At 42.8% G+C, this 21,631-nt stretch overlaps 1 protein-coding gene across 1 annotated transcript in view; it reads left to right on the top strand.

Annotated features, from left to right (window-relative positions):
- AGBL1 (AGBL carboxypeptidase 1) overlaps positions 1-21,631 on the top strand; it is a 290,414-nt gene that overhangs the window by 98,987 nt on the left and 169,796 nt on the right. Inside the window, exon 18 of the mRNA XM_054837473.1 lies at positions 17,244-17,424. Within this exon, the coding sequence (XP_054693448.1) occupies positions 17,244-17,424 (181 nt within the window). The remainder of the gene's footprint in view (positions 1-17,243; positions 17,425-21,631) is intronic.

Here is a 21,631-nt window from a genome sequence, read left to right as displayed (position 1 = left end):
TTTCCAGACAAGAAATAGTCTGATTAGCAACAGCATTTTCTGGAACATAAGTTAGCAAGTCTTTTTGGTTGGTATGAACTTGGACTAGAACATCAGTAGTGCTTAGCACTACTGTCTTCCAGAATATCAGAGCCTTTTCTGATACACTAATGAATTAAACATCTGGAAAATCTAAACCAGCACATATCTTAGTCATAATTATTTTCATTTGTGATTGGTTTGTCAAGTGCCTCACAAGTGCCTTCTCACAGGAGTGTGGTACTACTTGTATTTTTTATAAGGCATTGAAAATTATGAATGAAACTGAAAAAGGTTTTTAGTTATTTCTTATGTTGCTTTGGCAATTTATAGCCAGCTGCTTGGAACACGCCCATCTCACAACACCCCAGTGCCCCAGCCCCATTGCAGTGGAGCTATTTCCGTAGGAGTGATAGGTTGCCAAAATTCTTGCCTTAACAGAAGGGGAAAAAAAAATTCATCTTCTCTCCCTTAGGTGGAAACAATTTGGGAAAAACCTGCAGATGCTGTGCTTCCAATGGCCAGTCTGTGTATCTGGTAGAGGCATTGAAATACAGCCCGGCAGAGCCCCCAGGCAGCTTTTACTCCCTCAAATAGTGAACAAGCATTGAACTGCTACTAGGTTTTTGTTATCAGCTTCAAGTCATGGCATGGAAAAAAACCAACAAAACCTATTTCAGGCAGCTGCACATTTCCCATGCCTGGCCATAAATTCCAGTCACACATGGTCCCGTGGGGCATACGCTAAAAGGTCAATGTGGTACTGTATAAATTAGCCAGAGAAGCATTCGAATTGAGTTAAATGTGTTATCAATGTGACAGAGATGGGCTCTGTGAGGGAGGACGTAATTTTAGGGTCAGATTGACTGCAGAGACTGAATATTGTTACGAGCGCTACGCTTACTAAGGGGTGAAGAGTTAATGCTTGTGCCTCAAGGTAAAAGCAGAGGTCAGGAAGGGGTTTCTTCCAGCTGGTCACAATATTGCCCAATTGGCCATGTGTCTTTGTTGTGGTGTAACCCTAGCCGGTAGCTCAGCACCACACAGCCGCTGGATTGCTCCCCCCACGGCAGGATGGGGGAGAGAATCGGAAGGATAAAAGTGAGAAAACTCGTGGGTTGAGATAAATCATAGAATTATAGAATGGCCAGGGTTGGAAGGGACCTTAAATATCATATCTTCTAACCCCCTTGCCATGGGAGGGTTTATATGCTGAGCCTGACGTCATATGGTATGGAATACCCCTTTGGTCATTGGGGTCAGCTGTCCCAGCTGTGTTCCCTCCCAACCCCATGTGCACCCCCAACTACTCGCTGGTGGGGTGGGGTGAGGAGCAGAAAAGACCTTGGCTCTGTGTAAGCACTGCTCAGCAATAATGAAAATATCTCTGTGTTATCAACACTGTTTACAGCACAATCCAAAACAGCCTCATACTAGCTACTATGAAGAAAATTAACTCTATCCCAGGCAAAACTGGCACAGTCTTACTGCACAGGTTATTGTTTTTCAAAAATTAGAAGGTCTGGAGCACCTGCTGATGCAGGATATAAAGTGGGTTGGCCTGAAGGCAGTTGGGTTTGCCCCTCAACACCTGTGTTAAGCCAGTTGCTGCTGGTTGGTAGAGCGGGAGTCGTGGATGGTGTGGCAGCCTGTGGATTGCTCTCCCTTCTTGAATAAAAGGCTAGTAAGGAGGTTTTGCATGGCCCCTGGGTTAGAAACCTGCTGTAAGGTAAGAAATTGGAATTTTATAACAGTAGAGGTGTTGCTTGTGTGTGGGTTTTTTTCAATTTTTATTGTCTTCTCTGCCCTATCTGCTCTCTGTGAGGCAATCGAGAAGTGCTCTAAGGAGAGAAGAGCTGCTAGGCTCCCAGTGACCAGTTGTTCTCCTGTTTGTTTGTACCTCCTCATTGATAATACTAGGCAAGCTGTGGTCAGAGAGCGAGGGGCAGGGCAGCTGGTAGGCTGGTCTTGTGAAAGAGTAATCCGTAGCTGGAAAGCTCGCACAGCGTAGCACGTGTACCCGCTGCTGCCAGACCCAAACAATTGTGTTTGCCATTGTAGAGCAGTTTGTCTCTGGTTCAATATTTTTTTTTCCTTTCTGGACTAGAAAGGCTGTGCTGATATACAGATTGAGCAAGATACATATTGCTTTCTGATGCCTGATGATCTTGTGGGAACAAACTGGTTTTTGATTTGTACTGGATAGCAAGATTGGGCAGAGTGGGCTCTGCCACTCTTCTGGTAAACATTTGCTTTTAGTTTGGGGACGGTTTAGGGGGAAGAGGGTCAAGTCTTGCACAGATTGCGTTAAAGAATGGCTAAGCTGTGCCAGAAACCGGAGTGCATCCTGCTAACAGGGAAGCCTGCTACTCTTAGGTGTTTTTTCATGATCCTGTGAGTCGTGCATTTCTCGCTCTAACAACAGGCTTCTGCCATGCACAGGCAAACCCTTCCTCAATACGCAGAACTAACAGACTGTCAGGAAACAGAGCAGGTGGCATTATAACTTCTATGTTGTTTTCACCTTTATTCTTCTAAACTGGGAAGTGTCTTGATGCTTTTAAATCTTGGCTGACTGGTTTGGAGAGACCATCGATTGCAGCTTGCTTTAAAATACAAAAGTCATTCACCTGATACCTTAAGGCTTTGAAAACTTTCTGGAAAACAGTGTTCCAGTTTCTGGATTTAATGTTCCAAGCTACCCATTTTTGTCTGATAAAGGCTGACCTAGCTAGTCATGTATTAAAAGTGATCGGAGTTTTTTGGATTGTATGGAAGAGCTTTACTGCACGTTTGCCAGAGCTGCAAGTAGGTAGTTTGTTCAGCTGCTTTGCCCACGTCCACATGAGGGGGTCTATGCTCATGTGAAACATAGCAAATGGTATTTCTCTGTGCTGATCCTAATAGTAATCTACCTGACAGCTTTAGCAAGTGAGGAGGCATTTTTGCTATACACTGTGTGCGTTTGTTTTTCTCCTGTTTTTGTATCTGTAATTCTGAACACCTGCTATTTCTAATTCCCACCTGTGCCTTGATTTTGCTGGGAGAATCTAGGCAGTTTTCTGCCTGACCTGTTTAACTGAGTTTAATTTCTCTAATTGGAGAACAGGCTCCATTGCTATGTGTCTGCTGCAGCCAATCTTATACCATTAAAATAAGCACAGCAATATATTCAAACTAGTAGTTTGCTGACACTTCTTGTTGCTTATAACTGACAGATTCTAGAAACAAGTATTTGTGATTAATGGGATGCAATTATACAGCAATACTAAAATGAAATGGGACTAAAAATACCCCATAATGATTTTTAAAATGCTGTTCTGTTAATGAGAGGATTTGTCCATCTCTACATCAAAGAGAAACTTGTTAGCTCTCTGAGCTTGCCCACCTGTTTCTAATGCAGAAATAGAAATTGCTAATAAACAAGTGGAGACAGCTGCTATGTTCAGACTGCAAATGTGCTGATAAGATCAACGAGTTGATGAGTGACATGGTAGATACTGCAAAGTGCACCAGTGTTCGCAGAGAGCTAAACTTGGACTTCTGTATCGTTTCAGGACATTTATTATGTGGCTGTTGGATTTCAGTTTCTAGCTGACAGAAGAATAGGTGCATTGAGCCTCTTTCATTCTAGGTCTGGTTTTTGGGGGTTTTCTCTGCTTTCCACTGCTTTATTTTGAGATTTGATTTTGCAGAATTAGTAGAAGGAACAGAACTAGTCAGTGTCTCTCTTCTGTCCCTCTGAATAGAGGGGGGGGAAGTTGCATTTTGAAGTCACCGGCTACCCGTTATATCTGTAAACAGACCTCCTAACGACTTGCTTTGCTAGTTTTGTCAGGACAGCTTTTCATAAGGCTTGTGGCATCTTAGAGAAGTTCCATGCCTTTTCTCCCAGCCCCATCTTAACTTTATGTTAATGAACTTTGCATAATCGAATCAGGCCCCAGAACCAACAGGACTTGTTCCAGATCTTAACTCTGTTTCCCAAAGAAGGCATTTTTTCAGTAACGCTCAGAAAATGATATCTATCAAATCACCAGCGCATTTAGAATTTAATGTGCTCTATCAATTGCAATTGTCGTGCTACTTAGCTGTGGGGAAAAAAAATTTAATTTTCCCTGCCACTTTGTAATTCTTTTTACAAGCTTTTTCTCTTCTTTCTTCATTGAATTTATTTAATGAACTGTTTTGAAGATTTTCTGACTTAGCCTGGGTGCTGCTTCTGTGTCTTTGAAATAGATGAGGTTAAACAAAATAGGCTGAAATTTTTATTAAAACATGACGAGGGGCAGAGGTGATAAGTATGTGTGAATGAAGAAGTCAGAATGGGTTTGGAGGTATGTCTTGACCCACAGATAAGGAAGGGTTTGTGGATGCCTCAGGCAAAACATTGAAAGGCATTATGGAGCTTTCTTTTGAGTCTCCCAAATGTTCTAGACTTCTCTTTTTTATTTTTTTTTTATTTTTTTTTTATTTTTCAAGAAAACCAGAAACACCTGCTACATCCCACTTCCTTTCCTTGTTCTCTTCCCTTACCGCTTTGATATCATCTTTCACTTTCTGAGTGTGAAAGTATGATGTAATAGTGATAGATGCGGGAATATTGCAGCACTCAGCAAATGCGTGTGTGCCAATTTTAGGAAGAGTGGGTGGTTTCAGAATGAAAATGCATCTGTGTTGTAGCATCGTGGTATAGGACAATTAACATAACTGAGAGAGGGCTCTACTGATGATATTTAAGTGCAAGATTCAATTCATTTTCATGGGTAATGAAAAGGGGAGGAAGTGCTTTGAAGTCATAGATTATGTAGAAATTCATTTCTCAGGGGAACGTGGATGGCACAGGATACTTCATGACTAGGACTTGAGAAATGGATGTTGAGCTTCCAACTCTGTGACTGATTTGTATTTTATTCTTGGGTGGCTTATTTGATTTTTCTGTAAATTGCTGCTTTCTTAGCTTGGAACATGCTTAAAACATATAATCTTAAGCCTGTGTGGTGTTTCAAGAGAAAATGAGTGAGATGAAATTTATTATTGTTGGCATCAGAATGACTTTGACAGGTCTCCCAAAGGATATTTAGGTCCCCTGGTGAGCACCTAACAGAAGACTGTAACTAGTGATTGAAGTGGAGATGAAGAAAAGAGGTAGATAGAGAGGAGGGCAGGAAGTCCTTAAATTCCATGTGGGTCAGGCTGCACCTGCAGGGAGGCTTTTATTGTAAAAATAGGCTGTAGTGGATAATGCGGCCTAAACTATCTGTGACTCAGTTTTTCTTTTGCGCTAGCTGTGCTGGAGGAATTTCTGAAAAATGATGTTGTCTTATTTGTAGTGCTCCCTACCCCCGTAGCCTGGTGTAAAAGGTGCAACAAAAGCCAAAGTCGTTCCTCCCCCTTCTTAACCAGCAGCGGATGGGGTAGGCTCTGACAAGATTAGTGTCTCATCTGCTTTGTCACTTCACAGCGTTGCAGGTCACCCTAACACAGCTTGGGAATTTGTATTGTGGCAGAGTAGGAAAGTGCATTTAGTAGAGCAGACGTTGAAGGCCGTTCTTGAAACGCAGTCCTGTAAATCCCGGCCTCTGGCAGCCCAAGCTGTTTAGTTATGTTTTATGAATCAGGTCATATCGTGTCTGTCACAGCTTCCAGATGCCAAACTCCTTCTGTGACAGTTTTGTCAAGCATTTTGAAAGGGCACGAAAACAACAGCTACAGGGTCACCATGAAGCACAACTCAACACATGGGAATTGTTCTTCACAAAGAGCAACTGGCCAGAGGCAAAAGGCTAAGCAAGAGACACATGAAGGACTCTGTGGTGCCCCCACTATCCTTATTCTCCTTGTGTTTAGCACTTACTAACTGTGAATGAGCAATAAAAATGTAGTGACATGCTTACAGTCTCTGTGCTGACATAGGTGATGGGCCTGCAAGCTACGCAGAACGTCTGTGCATAGACTTGAAACAATGCTCATAAGTGATGACTTGCTGCTTAATTTCATACCCTATATCATACCCTTTTAATCAGAACACTCCCAGGACCCACCTTTTAGCTTGTCTTTCCCACCGCTTGGGATATCACTTACAATGCAGATACCATGACCTTACTTGTCAGCCTATCAAGATGTGACTTGAAATTAGGCTCAGCCCAGATAAAATAATTGCTGTTTGCACAAAGGGTAGTGCTGGTGAGATGCTCCCTGGGAGGCCATCTAACCTGCCTGAAATCTAATATAATAGACAGAAATCAAATAAAATAAATCAAATTAAAGCATGCAGCTAATGCATGCAAACTCTAAAATGAATTTGGATTACAAACAGGTAATGATACTGAATAGTTGGTTTCTTCATCCATGAAGCAAGTACACTAAATAATATAGAAAATGAAAATAAGTCAAGGAGATCTTTTGATTTTGAGAGTTGATGGGGATGTTAGATAGCAGGTGAAGGTTGTTTTTTGATGTAAGGTGTTTTTCATTACTTGTATATTCTTGCAGTTAGAAAACATCAGAAGTCTCTTCCTATTTTGAAAACAAGGTATTAGCATAAGAAGCTTCATTAGATATAGCAGGAAGATAAATCATCGTTGCAATGCTAGCCATTAGCCTGTCATGACCATGATTTGCAGGGATTTTCTTTTATTTAAATAAGTGTTTCTTTTAAAAGCATTCTGATAGTTTACAGAGTGGAAGATGAAGTGGTAGGGAATGCTCCGAAATATAATGGTTTCGATATGAGCGCTGCTTATGGCAAGTAAGAGAGAGGAGCTCGTGCTGCGAATTGTACAGGCTGTAGAGAGTGGCTGAGCTACAACGGAGGGATTCTGTGGCAGCATCAACTGGAAAAGTTCAAAGTTCTGCTGGGGAACTGTTGGGGTGAAAATGCATGAAAGCACTGGGGTTGGGGAGACGTCACAGTGTGAGCTTCATGAAGCTAGTCTGTGTACTACACATCAGAAATTCAAACTGATCAGCAATCATCACTCATGCTGTTAAATTATTTGCCAAAAAGAACCTTCTGCAGAAGATTTTTTTTTTAAATAAATTGAATATCACTTAGGAAACTATGAAATAAACAACAAAAACCTCTCTTGTGTGAAAATTCCCACTTTTGTAATGACGCATGGAGTGATGAGGAAGGACATCACATGTTCCACTTATACTTGTGTTCCTTCTGGGACTGCCAAGACTGTTTTGCAGTCTGACTCCTTTACTCATGAGTACCTTTTTCTATGCTTTGTAGCAACTTGTGGGGGAAAAAAAAAAAATTTTCCGTTCTCTAGCCTTCCTACCATCTTATTCCTAAGAAGAAACAATTTTCTTCAGACAGACTAGTAGTCTTCCTACCTTGACATTCCACTCCCTGTAGTGATTGATGTAGGAAGACATCGTTCATTAGAAATCACTTTGCTAGCATCTGAAGGGAAGAACTTCTTCCTGACCTTAGACAGAGACTGCTTAGTGTCTTACCACATGCTGTTTGAAATTTCTGCATGTTATCTATTTTATGCAGTGGCAAATTTTGTTCTGCCTGTCTTTCTGTCAAGTATTCTGGGATTCTGATTGTGCTATATGATCCTGATTCCTCCTTCATCCTTAGAGTATTTCAATAGTAAAACTGCTTGAAAATAATACGGTATGAACTCGCTTATGAACTTCAAGGTTCATCTCTGTTATCTTCCTTGGAAAACTCATGTTCTGCTTATGGCCTAAACAACTAATGTGAGCTCTTGATCTGAGGTTTGAACACAAGATGTTAAAACAGTGTTATTTCTAGGGTGCTGGAGGGCAGTAGGAGAATAGAGTTTAAGTCTGGCCACTAATGTTACATCTGCTATTGGTAGTTCCAAGTTCCATTTATTGTGTTTTAGACATTAAGTGCTAGTGCCTCCCACTTTGATATTTATCAAGATAAAACTTTATACATAGAAGTAGGCTTCTTGTCAGGGCTAAAGTAGGCTGTACCGCTTGGGGGTAGTCTTCTAGTTTAAAGATATTTCTGCATCATTCTGGTGCTAAATACTTCCAGTTTAGCCAAACTCTGCTTTGTGTCTGTTACACAACGTGCTACATAGCCTAGAAGATGAAAAATAGTGCTGCTTATGTCATGATATAAGATCATTGGGTCAACACCACTTTTGCTGTCATGATGATCTGATTGAAAGACCTTTTATGTTGCTCCCTAATTTGCATTCTCTTGCTTGGTTGTTTGGGGAGTTCATCTAAAAACTTGCCATCAGACAAGATTCATTATTCAAAACTGAGAGACAGCTTTACCTTATCAATCTCTTGTGTGTGGAAAGTGAGAATTTCCTTTGGGATCAGCTCTGGGCAATGCAGTTCTAAAATTTAGGACAGACTTGGACAGCAATGATATAAGAGTCAATTTAGTGATGCCACAAATGAGGTGAACCTGCAGAAGGTCCTTTACTGTGAAGCTGTTGACATAGTGAAGTGTTAGAAGGTGCCTCTTGTAGACTTATCTGTTCTCTTTCCTTTTTCTCTGAGTTTTTCATATGTAACAAAACACACAAGTTAAAACTCTCATAGCTTGCTTACTGCAAGAGAAATACAGGATAATATTTTTAAGAAACATTCCCTGCCAGGATATTTCTGGAGCAAAGAAATGATAAAATATATCAAATCAAGTGAATACTAAGAATTCAATTTTTCCCATCAGAGCCAATCTGTGATGCTTTTGTCTTGACAAAAATTGATATTTTATCCCTTTGATAATGAGATGCTCTGATTGCACATCCTTTTAATATATTTTATTTCTTACAAGTCATTCCCTGAGGAAGACCTCAAGTCAGAGGCAGAGATAGATCTGTGCCTCTTAAAGGCACAACACGTGTTTAAGAATAAACATTGCTTTATGCTTTAGGTGGCATTAGGTGGGTGTTAAATCTCTGTTCTGTATGGACAGTTTATGGGCAAAAAGCTCTTCACTATAGAATTTGTCTTTTGTAGAGCAGAACTGCTTGAAGAACTACACAGCATATAAGTTATTTTCCTGTTAAATTGGGTTGTTATTCCCAGTGGTGAAAGAAACACTGACAGGTACTCTGTTTTCCATACCTGTTTTAGGCCCCAGCGCAGGTCCTAAGTTGATCTTAGTCTGCTGTGGTCACGGAAAGATTGGGCAAAATATTGAGATCTTCACACAGCTTTTTGCCATTTCTTTCCTGCCTAGATTCCCAGAAGGAGATTTTTCCAGAAAAATAAGGGCTTCAGAACTGGATCCATCAAAATTAGCAGAGAAAACAAATGCCTGTTGGGTTATTTCTGTCCCCAGCTACTGCAAGATTGTTGTGTATAGAATGGCTTCTTGTGCTCTGGGCAATGTGGTTTTAATGTTAACTTCTACCTCTCCACAGGGGAGACTCTTCAATATAACTCACTGATATTCAGCCTAAATGTTCCTTTCTGAAGTTTCTTCCCATTAACCCTGGCTTCACCCTAGTTTAGTCCTCTAAGCAATTCCTCTTGCTGCTGTGGCTGTTCTCAAAGCGATGGCAGTGAAGGGCGTGGGGTATTACACTGGGGTGAAGGCTGTGTCTCTTGTAAGCAGGAGACATGGGTTGAGGCATTACTCACAGCGTGAAAGCCATTTACTCCTGGAGTGTGCTCTGGGGGTGTCCCCTCTGCAAGCGATTCCTGCTGCAGACTGTCCATCTGCTGCCCCCTTCATTTCTGCAGAGAAGCTATTAATGCTGTCTGCAGAGCTGGGGACGTGGCCGGAGGGCGGCTCGTGCCTCAGAATTCACAGCTTGCTGATGCTCTGCCCTCTAGGTGCAAAGTCAGCTTGATCCCTTTAGGGATCAGATACTCAGAGGTCTCTCTGGCTAGGGATGTAACTAGAAAGTGCAGAGTTGTTGCTCTTACAGTGTTGAAATGTGCCTTGCAAATGAGATGGATGGGCTATGAGTGAGTAGTGGATATAGAGAATGAAATGTAAAAGGAAGGGGTGAAAATACTGCTGTTTTGGAGCTGAAGCCTTATTAAAGTCCTGTCTGTCCTATTTGGGCAAATTCTTTCTAAAGTATCATGTGTCACCAAAATCCCATTAAACTGTCACATAAATTATCTGAGTTTCCTTTTTCCATCACTGTGGATTACCCAGGGAGATATTTTTATGACAATGGAAGCTTTTTCAGTCTGCTCTTCCTGCCTGATTTCATTTCAGATGAAATTCTTCTCTCGGAAAAGAGCCCATGGATTTCATAGCTCTGTGGACCTCTGCACCCTGCCTACAGTTATCCTGTATGTCTCTGCTGCACTTATCTCCTGCCTGCACCTTCTTCTCGGCATGGGACAGTTTAGGGCGATGCTGCCACTTGTCTAACCGTACTGAATGAGAACACTGTACGGTCTGTTTTACCGGATCTCTGCTCCGGTGTCTTCTAGTCTTCTGAGCATCCACTGACTGGTCCTTCCCATGGGCCAGTGTTTTTTATCTTTATTCAAAAAACCCACAAGATGAGTGTCACATATGTACCTAACTTGAAAATACTTCTTTTTTTCTACTTGCCAAGTCTCAGAGGTCTCTCATCTCTGCAAAGCAATCTACGTTTTTCCCATGCTGGCTGAAAAACATATGGATTGATGGTCAGGCCACGGCAGTACAAAATACTTGAGTATCTGAAATTGCCTGCTGCCGTAGAACAAATTAAGGCTGTAATGTGTGTGTTATAGAAGCAGGGAATGATAGATCCTTGCCTGCCTTTGAGAGATAATCTGGAGCTTCCTTCAGCTAGCTAGATAATCTGTTGGGAGGACTCTTGGAGCTGATCTTAGTGTTTGCTTCTCACCCCTTTCAAAGGGTGTGTACACAAAAGCTGAGAACCAGTAGACTTAAGGATAATAGAGGGGCTTTGGAAGATAATTACTAATGAAAGGAATCCCAGTAATTATATTACTACAATCTTAAAGTGGTAGGACTGTCTCTAACAGAGCAGGTGAGACAGAATTTTCCATAAATATTTCTGATCTGTATGTGGGAAGAAGCCTAAATGATGTCAAAATATCACAATGATGAAATATTTCTGATTAGTCGCTAATTAGTGGCTAATGTTTAACGTATTTTAAAGTGGCTAACATTAAGTAGTAAACAGACACCTTGCATCAAAGAGATCAAAGGAGATGGCTGAGGTGCCCGGTGGACTGGAACAGTAATTCCAGGGCACTAGAGGGGAATCTTGGACCAAATTTCTAAAGGGGTAGATAGAATGACCTATGTGGCTATAGACCTCGTGCTGACGCTGTTCTGGGCACTGCAGTGGAGTGGCTTGTTGCAGGACCTAATGAATAAGGACCTAGCAGAAGGTAGTATAAATATGCGGGCACACCAGTAAGGCAGTCAAGGCAGTACAGGTTGGCTTAGCAGATGGACAGAAAGTTGCTTTTTTTTTTAATGCAACCTAGTCCCAGTGGACAGTAAGAACAACTGATTGCTATCTCTTTTTATAGCAGCTTTTTGCAATTTAAAGATTATCTCCTTCCTCTCTGTTCATCTTTCCTTTCTAAGTTTAAAACCCATTTTCTCCAATTTGTCTTTGTAAGTTATGACTCCTGAACCTTTTATCATTCTTAATGACCTCTTCAGTTTTCATCAAATTCATTTTTATGGTGGCCAGCAACGGGCACAGGAGCAATGGTGGGAGATTCAAAGGTTGTGTAACTGACCCCAGCCCCTGGTTGCTGAGGTGAGCGGCTCCGGTGCCAGCATGATCCATGGCAGTATGCAGGGGGGTTTCCTGAACCAGGAACCTCAGGGGAGTGGAGAGACCTGCCAGGAGCCAGCAGCTCCCACAACAGCGTCCTAGAAGACCTGTGCAGGGCCAGCGGCAATGGTGACCAACCCACCCACCCTGCTATAAAAGAAACCCTTGGGGAGCACTGTGAATGTGGTGTGGCCCTTGGTGCAGGAAGGGCTCTGCCAGCTTGACCAGGGAAGCAATGATACCCACCCAGCAGAAGGCCAGGTCCTCTCTAAGCTCTGCGCCCCCAGAGAGAGCACCGGTGGGAGCATGCTGCCAGCCTGTGCCCCAGGCTGTGCCCTGCTCTTATGCTGGTACGGGACGGCAGCAGTGAGCACACCCCAGGGAGGTGCACCTGGGTCGGGGAGCTCCTCTGCTCAGTGACAGAGCTCCAGGAGGAGGTAAATGCAAGGTAGCTTGCTTGTCATTGGTCTGATAAGGTAGCTGCGCTATAACAGCTGCATCGTTTCAGTTTTGAAGCTTGATGTTACCCAAGCAGCTCAGAGGGTGTGCAGAGTGAGATAGGATATGCCGGGGAATGTTGAGTTGGCATATTCAAAAATGGATTGTAATGCAGTGGTTGGAAATTTCAGCTAGATTAATTCAGGTGCACACACTTAAGATGATGTTAATTATAAACTGAAACAATTTGCAAAGGGTTATAGTAGGTTTTCCATGGGTGCAAGTTCTGCAAATAAGATTTGGTTGTTCCCCAATCTTGCATAAGAGGTATGCTTTGATTTGAACAGGAATTAGTTCATGTGGGTTTCCTTTGGCTTCAGTTGTACAGAAGGTCATGCTAAATAATGGTGGTGGTTCCTGCTGCCTTCAGAGCTTGGGATTTTGGATTCTGCCCCAAAATGAACTTGACAAGTTGCTTACCAATTTTCTGGAGTTAAAAACCAGTGGTAGTAGGATGACAAGCTGCACCAAGGCTGGGTAGTCTGTTCCAATATTCAGCTCCCTGATCATGTCTGATTGAGGTGAATGAATTCATAAAACACATGCACAAAAGGAGGTTGCCAAGCAACTTGGAGCCTGAAACTCCCCCACCAAGCTACGAAGGTAGAGAACAGGCAGCCAAGGCGATTTGTAATGTTCAGTTCTTTGCCATAGGTAACAGTAATAATACATATAATATAGACCTATTTAAGAACGGAATAGCTCATTGATAATTCTGGAAAACAACAGCTGGTCCTGCCAGACTGTGTATTTTGCCTCTGTCTTAAGATGTGTCTGCTTTTGGAGCATTTAGCCAAAAGCAGGGTCAGCAAGGAGACAGCAATGCTGGGGTGGGGGGGACACGGGGAGGAAAGAATTATTCTATCTTAAGGCAACTGACAGACTGACAACTAGTGGAAAAGTTTTAGGAGGGGAGTAGAGTGTCTGACACAGATTCTGCCTCAGATCAGTCTCATGTTTTCTGTGATCTCAGTATTTGATGCTTTTTGCAAATATACTTTAATATATTCATTGTACATCACACCATAGCCTGTCTTCTCTCTGGTTTTGTGTAACTATGCAGCCTTGGGCATATCAGCTGTATCCAGGACAGGATGGAGCCGTGACATGCGTGGAAGAGCTATGTGATGGTGCTCCTGTTTACCCATCATTTAACTCACAGAGTACCCTGTAGTGGCCACAGGTAATTAAGTCAGAAGGGAGAGTTCAGCTTTCTTGGTTTCTGTCTACTATGTCCTGTGGTAAACTTGAGCCTTTGATTTGTGTAATGCTCATGATAAAGTCATGCTGTATTTAGGTATAAGGGAAAAGAATAATTCTATGTCTTAATGGCCCTGGGCTTGGTGTAAAGGGAAGAGAAGTATGCAGAAGCACAGCCAGAAAAATTCAAGTCAAGACCTGGATGTAGGTTGAATTTCTCACATGCTGTGCACATAATTCCCTTTGACTCCTGATAAAATCCTAGTCCTGTGTTGTTTCAATGCCTGTCCCTTTACAAATGGCACAGCTCAGATCTCAGCTTGAAATAATTTAGAATATCAGCCTAGGTCAGGGCATTTGGAACTGCATTTCCTTTCCTTTCTGCCCTCCCCTTGATGAGGGACACTGCTGTGTTAATGGGGTTTTGTTCCTTCCTTTCAGGCTGCTCTTTCCCCAACTGATGTCACGATTAGTGACATCAAAGTCACCTCTTAGCAAACCTTAATGATGACATGACTGGAGGAGGATCCTTATAACAGGCAGGAGATTAAGCAGCAAGGTAGCGGTACTGGAAGAACAAAGCTCTTATTTTCATGCATTTATCCACAGTCAAAATGAGTGAAGAGAAGGGGAGATGGGAAGTAGGTGATACATTAGTAGAATTATTACTCAAAGGGTTTTTGCTCAAAGTTTTGCAAGAGGAATCGGTCATGCTTTAATCTCTCACCTCGGGTATTGTTGGTGCCATGCTATATTCTGCGCATGTCGAAATGTAACACAGTGTAACGAGACGTGATCTGTTGGATAAGGCTTTATGTAGCATGAAAAGGTTCCTCTGCTTTCTCTTTTTATTATTTACGTTCCCAGAGAAGGTTATGTGTCATGTGGGCTTTGCAGAGATAAATGGCTAACCTGAGCTTTCTGGCAGCTTCCCCAGAACTTGGGGAGGGATCTGCCTAAGTGCTGGGCTGAGGATTTTGAAGACTTAAGCTTAGTTCTGGGCCTGGAAGGATGTATATTAGAGAACCTGTGGTTGTGTGTCCTGACGATAGGTATAGTGGGGCACAGGAGGTACTACAAGGGTCTCTGAAATAGCACAGAGAGAAGGGCAGCTGGGCACCAGTGTAAACCAGTAAGCTATGCTGGGTAGTACTGAGGTGGTCTGGTTAGGACTGCAGTCATGGGGGTGTTGGAAGTGAGGAGTGAAGTGAAGCAGCTGAACCGAGTGCAGAAATCTCACCTGGAGTCAAGTCAGCTGGAGTGCTGAGCATGGCCAGTGCTGCTGCCCACTGCTTTCATCACCTCGGTGTTTATCACAGTTGTCACCATAACTCCAAGGCAGGTAGGTAACAGGATATGCTGTAAAGCATAGGATTGAGTGACTCCTGCCCGCCACAGAGTTAAATCTTTGTTTCCCAGGTGTTTCAAGGAAAGCAAGTTTTATGGACGTGTCGTCAGCTCTTTGCTCTATTTGCTGCTTCGTTAGTCTTCACGCTGGGCACGGTCTGGGGGAGCGCAGCAGTAGGATATGGGATTCGGCTGCGATGGCTGCCGTGCAGGGAGCAGGCAGTTAACAAGCTCTGCGGTTTCCATGCTGGTACATACCTTCGTTATGACTCTCTCCTGGGTGGGATGTCAGAGCTGCGGATGTGCTTGTCAGGAGGGGAGCTTTTAAAGGAAGCTTTAACTGGAATAGAGCATTTTCCTTGGCTGGACCTACAGGCTATGGGCCCCTCCACTGTCACCTGCAGGGAAACAATATAGATGATCTCTGTCTGGTCTCCTCGTGCTCTCCTTTTCCCAGGCTTGAAGATCTGGAAACTCCAGAAGCTTTTCTGATATTGAATCTAAGTGAGATGAGCTTGACTTAGATCAGCCTCAAGAGAGAGAACAGAACTTGAGTCTTGGCTAGTCCCATATTATTTGCAATTAGCAGAATTATGGCAAACTTTTCCTGGGTTTCCAAGACGAGAAAACCCTTGCTTAGAGTTTCTTTTTTCTTATTTTGACTGAGGAAAGAACCTCTCAATTAAGATGCTGTGCTCTGTCCCGATATACAGAAGAGATAAGAGTTGTTAAAGCTGTATTCATCAATTGCAAAAGAGAACATGTTTTATTTTGCTTTGTGCTATTTACAGCTGTTGTCCATTAGGAGTCCTCAAGAGCCTCATTCTCAGCTACAACAGCGCAGTCCCATAAGTTTAGCTCAGCAATGAGCCTGCAAAACAGCACTAAATCATGGTGATGGGAGAAAGAAGAAAATGTTTGGAAATGGCAAAATGCAGCTGACATCTTCATGAAAGCTAGTTTTTGCTTGTTGCTATTTTAAAGCATTACTGACTTAGCCTGTAATGCACAACTAGCTGGTGCAGAATAGAAATTGTGTACTCTGAATTTTGGAAAAAGAAAATCAGAAAGGCTAGTAGTTCTGCGGGAGGTAAGGGAAATTTTTTGCAATTCGTAAGTGCCTTAGGCACTTATGTATACACATTGATTAAAATATACTAACCTCACAGTAAGGTAAGGTATGAGACTGATAAAAGACTTGTACATGGCTATTGAGAAACAGAGTTCCAGTTGCTTTACTGGACCGGAATATGATTGCTCTGTATGAGCTCTTTGAGCTGAGAATGCAGTTCGCTCTTCTAGTGCCCACCAACTGCTTAAGAGGAAAGCGTGGAAATGTGGAGGGGAGATTGTTTCCAAATCTGAGTGCATCCCTGAACGATGTAACTAAATTGTACTGCGGTGTACATATTGAGCAGAACTTACCGAATATACGGTTAAGGAGAAAAATCAGTGCTTGTTCCTTGTTTGACTGTGAAATGAGAAATTTCACCTGTATTCTCAGCTCAACACAGCCTTTGCTTTGTCGGACAAACTGCTAAACAGTCCTTTAATAACTTCTATATTTTTCAGCATGGCATTCTACCTCCCTGTTTCACATTAATTGATTAATGATTTGTAAAGCATCTGGAAACCGAAGGACAGCTTTGGGAGCTAAGGGCGAAGGCGTCTAACTTGCTAATTCAGCATTTGTTTACAAGGACACTCAGCTGATGCCTTTGGTTTTGTTTTCTGTCCTGTCACCGCTCCCAAGCCTGTCAGTTTGGGGTCCCTCAGTTTACGCAAGGGAACAGAGCCCGAGCTCTGATGTTTCCTGATAGAGCGGGACAAACCTATCCTGGCATCATGGTGATGCCCTGACAGATAACGGTTTCCACTGAAGTAAATCTGTCGGGTTGGCTTGTGAACACGACCTGAGATTGTGAATGCTCACAAAAGGATCATTTTAAGACAGATAATTGCTTTGTCCTTTCCCTTTATTTTCTGCGCCTGGCAGGTGTCTCCCTCTGCCTTCTCCTGTTTCCTTGGCCAATCCATGGAGTATGCTCAGCACAGATGGGATCTTCAAAGAATCTGCTGTCAAACTTGGTCTTTTCTGAGCATATGTATACTGAGAGTTTTTGGAGACTTATAACTAGACCAAATGTGGGTGCTTTTTCACAGGAACAGCAAATAACATATCTGATAACAAGGAAACTTTCTTTCTTAAGTTGCAAGTCTACTTTGACACAGGTTCAGTAGAGTTAATCAATGAATTGTTTAGTAAAACTTTGATTTTTTTTTTTTAAAAAGCAACTCCCTAAACCCTCTTCCCTACCTCAAATTCCCATAGTTTGTCTCCCATGTCAAATTTATTGCTAGAAAAGCTGAACTTTTCTAATTACAACTTCTGTAAATAAACTTTGCAAACCTGAGTGTGCCGCTGTATTATGTAAAACTGAAAACTGCTTTGTTTTGCAGGCAATCGTCCTTATGTATTCCTAATGGCCCGTGTTCACCCCGGTGAAAGCAATGCCAGTTGGGTAATGAAGGGGACCCTGGAGTTCCTTGTGAGCAGTGATCCCATTGCTGACCTCCTGCGGAAATGTTTCATTTTCAAGATTGTCCCCATGCTTAACCCTGATGGAGTCATCAATGGCAAGTGAGTTGACACGTACTTACTCTGGGGTTTTGCTGGGTTTGTCCACAGGCTTTTACCGCTGTGCACCTAGCAGATCTTGTCTTCAATGTTTTGGGTCAGGAGAATTCCCTTTGCCTCATGCTTTATTCATCCTGTTATCAATCCTGTATGGCAAATGTGAATCTGGGATACAGCCCAGTGTGCTGTCTTGCATTTGTCAGATGTATGTGAGTCTGTACTGTATATGGCCATAAGATCTGTCAGTTGTCTGGATGGAGTATTAGTGGTGCCAGAGAAACAGGTTCTTTCTTGATAAATGGAGGTCTATCTATTCTGCTAAAGCAGCAGGGCAGACTTTACCTGCAAGACAGATATGCTTGGGAATAACTGGCTTTAATTAATGCTTTGTATAGCCTGGTGGGGGGAAGATGAGTAAGGATCTATTAAATTTTCACATTTTCATGGAAATATTTCCATATAGTGAAGCTCCCTCTTTCTCCCACCTTCTTTTCAATCTTCCCTCCCACATGTTTCCAAAGAGACACTGAATCTAAGCCTGGAAACTACTGATTCCTTTTTGCATTCTTTTGCCTTTATACCATCCCTGCCCACCCACACTAACTTGCCTTCCCTCTCCCTGTACATGAGTGGAAAAAGCATAACTTTGTTAGCATGAAATAAATATTGCTATGCGGTCAGTGAAAGAGGAATTTCCTTTGAATGCTTGAAGAGTGCACTAAGGTAGGCTTGCACTTTGCCGGAAAAAATCTATGGTGTCTCTGTGGACTGAGGAGCTTGTTCACTTTGGGTGCCTGTAGAGTAGCTGTAAGTTAATAACTGTCAGTCCTGTCTCTGATGCGGGAACAGGACATCATGATCACATTCCACTGGTAGCTGGTGAGATGTGTGTGTTAGCCTGGTGATAAGGTCTTGCAGGTTTTGGTAACAGCTGTGTCCTCTGGCTTGTTGCAGTAGAACATGTGACAAATCTCTGAAAATCTGAAAAATCAGCTTAGGCAAGCACTGAAACACACAGCAAAGCGTAGAGGAACAACTTTTCTTAAGCTACGTTCTCCCATCTTCTTTTGGGTCAGGCTGTGCAGAGCAAGTGCTGCAGAAATGGAAAAACAATCCTGAGCAACAGCTGAGTTGAGCTTGGTTCTAAACTAATTCATTTCAGTTTGGGGTGAGGTGTTCGGCAAAGAGCAGCTTGGGCTTCTCTGACAGTCTCTAGTCTGTGACTAAGAACAGTCATAGCTTTCGTGCCGCTACATTCCCCAGGACTGAGCGTATCGGTAGTCTGGGAGGACTGGTGAGAGTAGCCGGATACTGCCCCAGAGTATTTGTAGCCTCTGCTGGCACCAAATGCTGCCTTGATCCTTCCAGACAACGGAAGCAAATCAGAAAGGCTGTGGCTTTTTCCCCCCCTTTTCTTTTTTTCCCTTTCACTGCACTTAATTAAGTTGCTAGCAGATGGAGGACTGGAGGGAATGTCTGACCTTTTTTCTCCAGCTGTCAGGAGTGAGCGTAGCAGAGAAGGGGCCCTCAGGAGAGGACGTGGCTCTCGGTGACACCTGGATGAAGTGCACTGCCTGAGCTCGTCTCACACAGGAAGGTGTTTTGCCTTCCCTGGTGCAGATCTTAAACTGTAGTTAAATCTGGGCATGAGTTAGGAAGTTTGGTAAGCCTTGCGTGTGGGGTAGGAGCAGGGGAACAGGGACTTGGCCATGGCTCTGTTACTGATCATGAGGCCTGGGGACAGGAGAGAACCATTCCTTTATGCTTTAATTTAAATACTTTTCTCCTGTCGCCCAGATACTTTTCTTCTTTCTTCCTATGTGGTGTTTTTTTTTTTTTTTTAAGTAGACTTGGGGCCTCCTACGCTGAAAGAAACGCTTTTGTTCTGGGCCTCAGGTTTACTGGTGGTCTGCTGGAGATAACCATGCACATTGGCGAAGGCAAATATCTCTCAGGCCCTTAACATCTATATTGCACATGCAGATTTATTTTGGCTACTTAATGTTCCACCTTGCCCAGGTTTAAATGCTCTGGTAAACTCTGTTATCTTTCAAGTCAATGTTAAGAGGGAAACTGTTTTCTAAGGAAGCTGGTCTATAGCCCATCATTGACCATAGTACTTGTAAGAAGATACTTGCTAAATATTTTTGTATATCTTTAAACCCACTGTACAACCCATTTCATGAAGCAACTTGTTTGCCTTGGAATTCACAATCCCTTTTGTGGAAGTCCCACCAGGCATCCCCGAACAGACTGCTGGAGTGCCTGGCGTTCCCTCTGCCAACATCCTGACCTGCTGTTCTTTCCTAGCTTTATACAACGTGCTGTGCTCTCACAACTTCCCCCCCCGCCCCGTGAGGACTGGGCGTACTGAATGCATCAAATCTGCTTCTGGCCAGCAAGTATCTTGGGTCAGTGCTGGACACTGGGAATACTTACATGTCCTAGCCAGTGCTCTTATCTTTCGTGGTGAAACAAGGATTTCTTCTGTTTCAGTACCTCTGTTGCCTTTGTCTTGGTACTTCTGTATATTTAAAAAAGAGTTGGATTTTTTTCTACTGGTGGTTCTTTGAATCTCTTTACTCTCCCTCCTCCCCAGCCCTGTGTGCCGGGGTGTGCATAACACTTCCCTGCCCGTCGGAGATGAATGCCAGTGCGTGGTTACAAAGGGTTTCTTCCAGCAGCCCAGCTGGCTCCCTGCCGCAGGTGCAGCTCAAGGGAAGAGTGCTCATCCCGGCAGGGGACCGCACAGTCACGCTTTGGGAGCCTGGCGCAGCAGCACGACCATCAGGGCCTTGGTATTTGCTTTGGTTAATGTGATCTGAAAGTTACACGAGGAGAATGTTCCCCTAACGCGGATAGGACCGCAGTAATGCGATTACGCTCCGGCTGCGTGTGGCTGAGCGGGGAAGCAGCTCTCCACGCTCCCTTTCGCTTCAGTCAGTGCTCCGAGAATCTGCTCCTGTCTCAGCAACGGAGATACTTGCAGCCCTAGCACTGGTGCTAAATGAACGTGGTGGTGATGCGAGCGTACGCGTACGAGCGGGGTTGTCATCACATAAAAATACAGATCGCTACCAAATGCTGCAGTGAATTTGACTTTGTTCAGTCCAGAGAGAATTGGTGAGTGGCTGGCTGCGTGTGGCTGAGTGTTTTGCTCCATCCTGAACAGCACTCAGGTGGAGGGTTTGTCAAATAATATTCAGCTGATCTGATAATGGCTATATATTTTAATTTAAATAATAAATATCTCTCTTCATAAAGTTCATCTTACACTTTCTGCCAGACACTGGCTTTTGACTGCTGATGATGGGATGCTGCCTCATATAGACCTGCGGTCTGACCTGATATGGTTATTTGTATGTTTTAATTTTTTTTGTTTTGATATAAATTACAAGGAAAAAATAGTCTCAATCTCCAAGGCTGGTAGTGTAAGTCAGTCTGAAGGGGCAGCCATATACTTAACAGAAAGTATCCTTGCAGCCCAACTTTATTTTGCACAAGTTGTTCTGTGAGAATCCAAAGTAATAAGTGTTGTTTGGTTTTAGGGCTCACTTACCTTCTCCATGCCTCTAGCATCTTTCTAAACTAAATCATAGTAAATTAGGAAAGTTTTAAAAGGAATTAATATCTATTAAGTGTTGGAGAATCTATGAAGAAGAGTATCATTTTCATTAGGAAAGTGATATAAAACACAGTTGGTGAGTGAGACACCTATGCTTTTTTTCCTGTCTCTGCTACCGATGGACTATGAGACCTTGGTCATTGCCCCTTGCTTTTGGCCGAGTTTTCTTCCTTAGAGAATGAGATAATGACATGCTGAAAATCTTTGAGCAGTTTGAAATGAAGACTGAAATAGGCATATTGGGAGCATTTTGTCTTCCATCTAGATCTTCTACTGTTTTAACTATTAAACTTGTTTTTGACTTGTAGAATGTGGAAAATAGTGTTCTCAGAAAACACTAGATTTATGAGGAATGGTGCAGAGTAGCCTTTGGTGAAATTTTTTGATTGCTTTAAAAAACATGTTCATCTGTTCAAGTGAAATCTTTGTACTGCAAAACTTAGATCAATTATAGTCACAGTTGTGTAAAATCCAGAAAGGAGAGTTCAGTAAGGGAACCTCTGAAAAACCCAATTATAGCAGCACAAAAATAAGGTTTTTTATAAAGAAACGGAACACTGTTTGCTGTCCGCACTGTTCCACATA

Source organism: Grus americana, chromosome 10 (assembly GCF_028858705.1).
Source record: "Grus americana isolate bGruAme1 chromosome 10, bGruAme1.mat, whole genome shotgun sequence".
Classification (NCBI taxonomy): domain Eukaryota; kingdom Metazoa; phylum Chordata; class Aves; order Gruiformes; family Gruidae; genus Grus; species Grus americana.
Note: the sequence above shows the minus strand (reverse complement) of the source record. Positions and strands in the feature narration are given on the sequence as shown.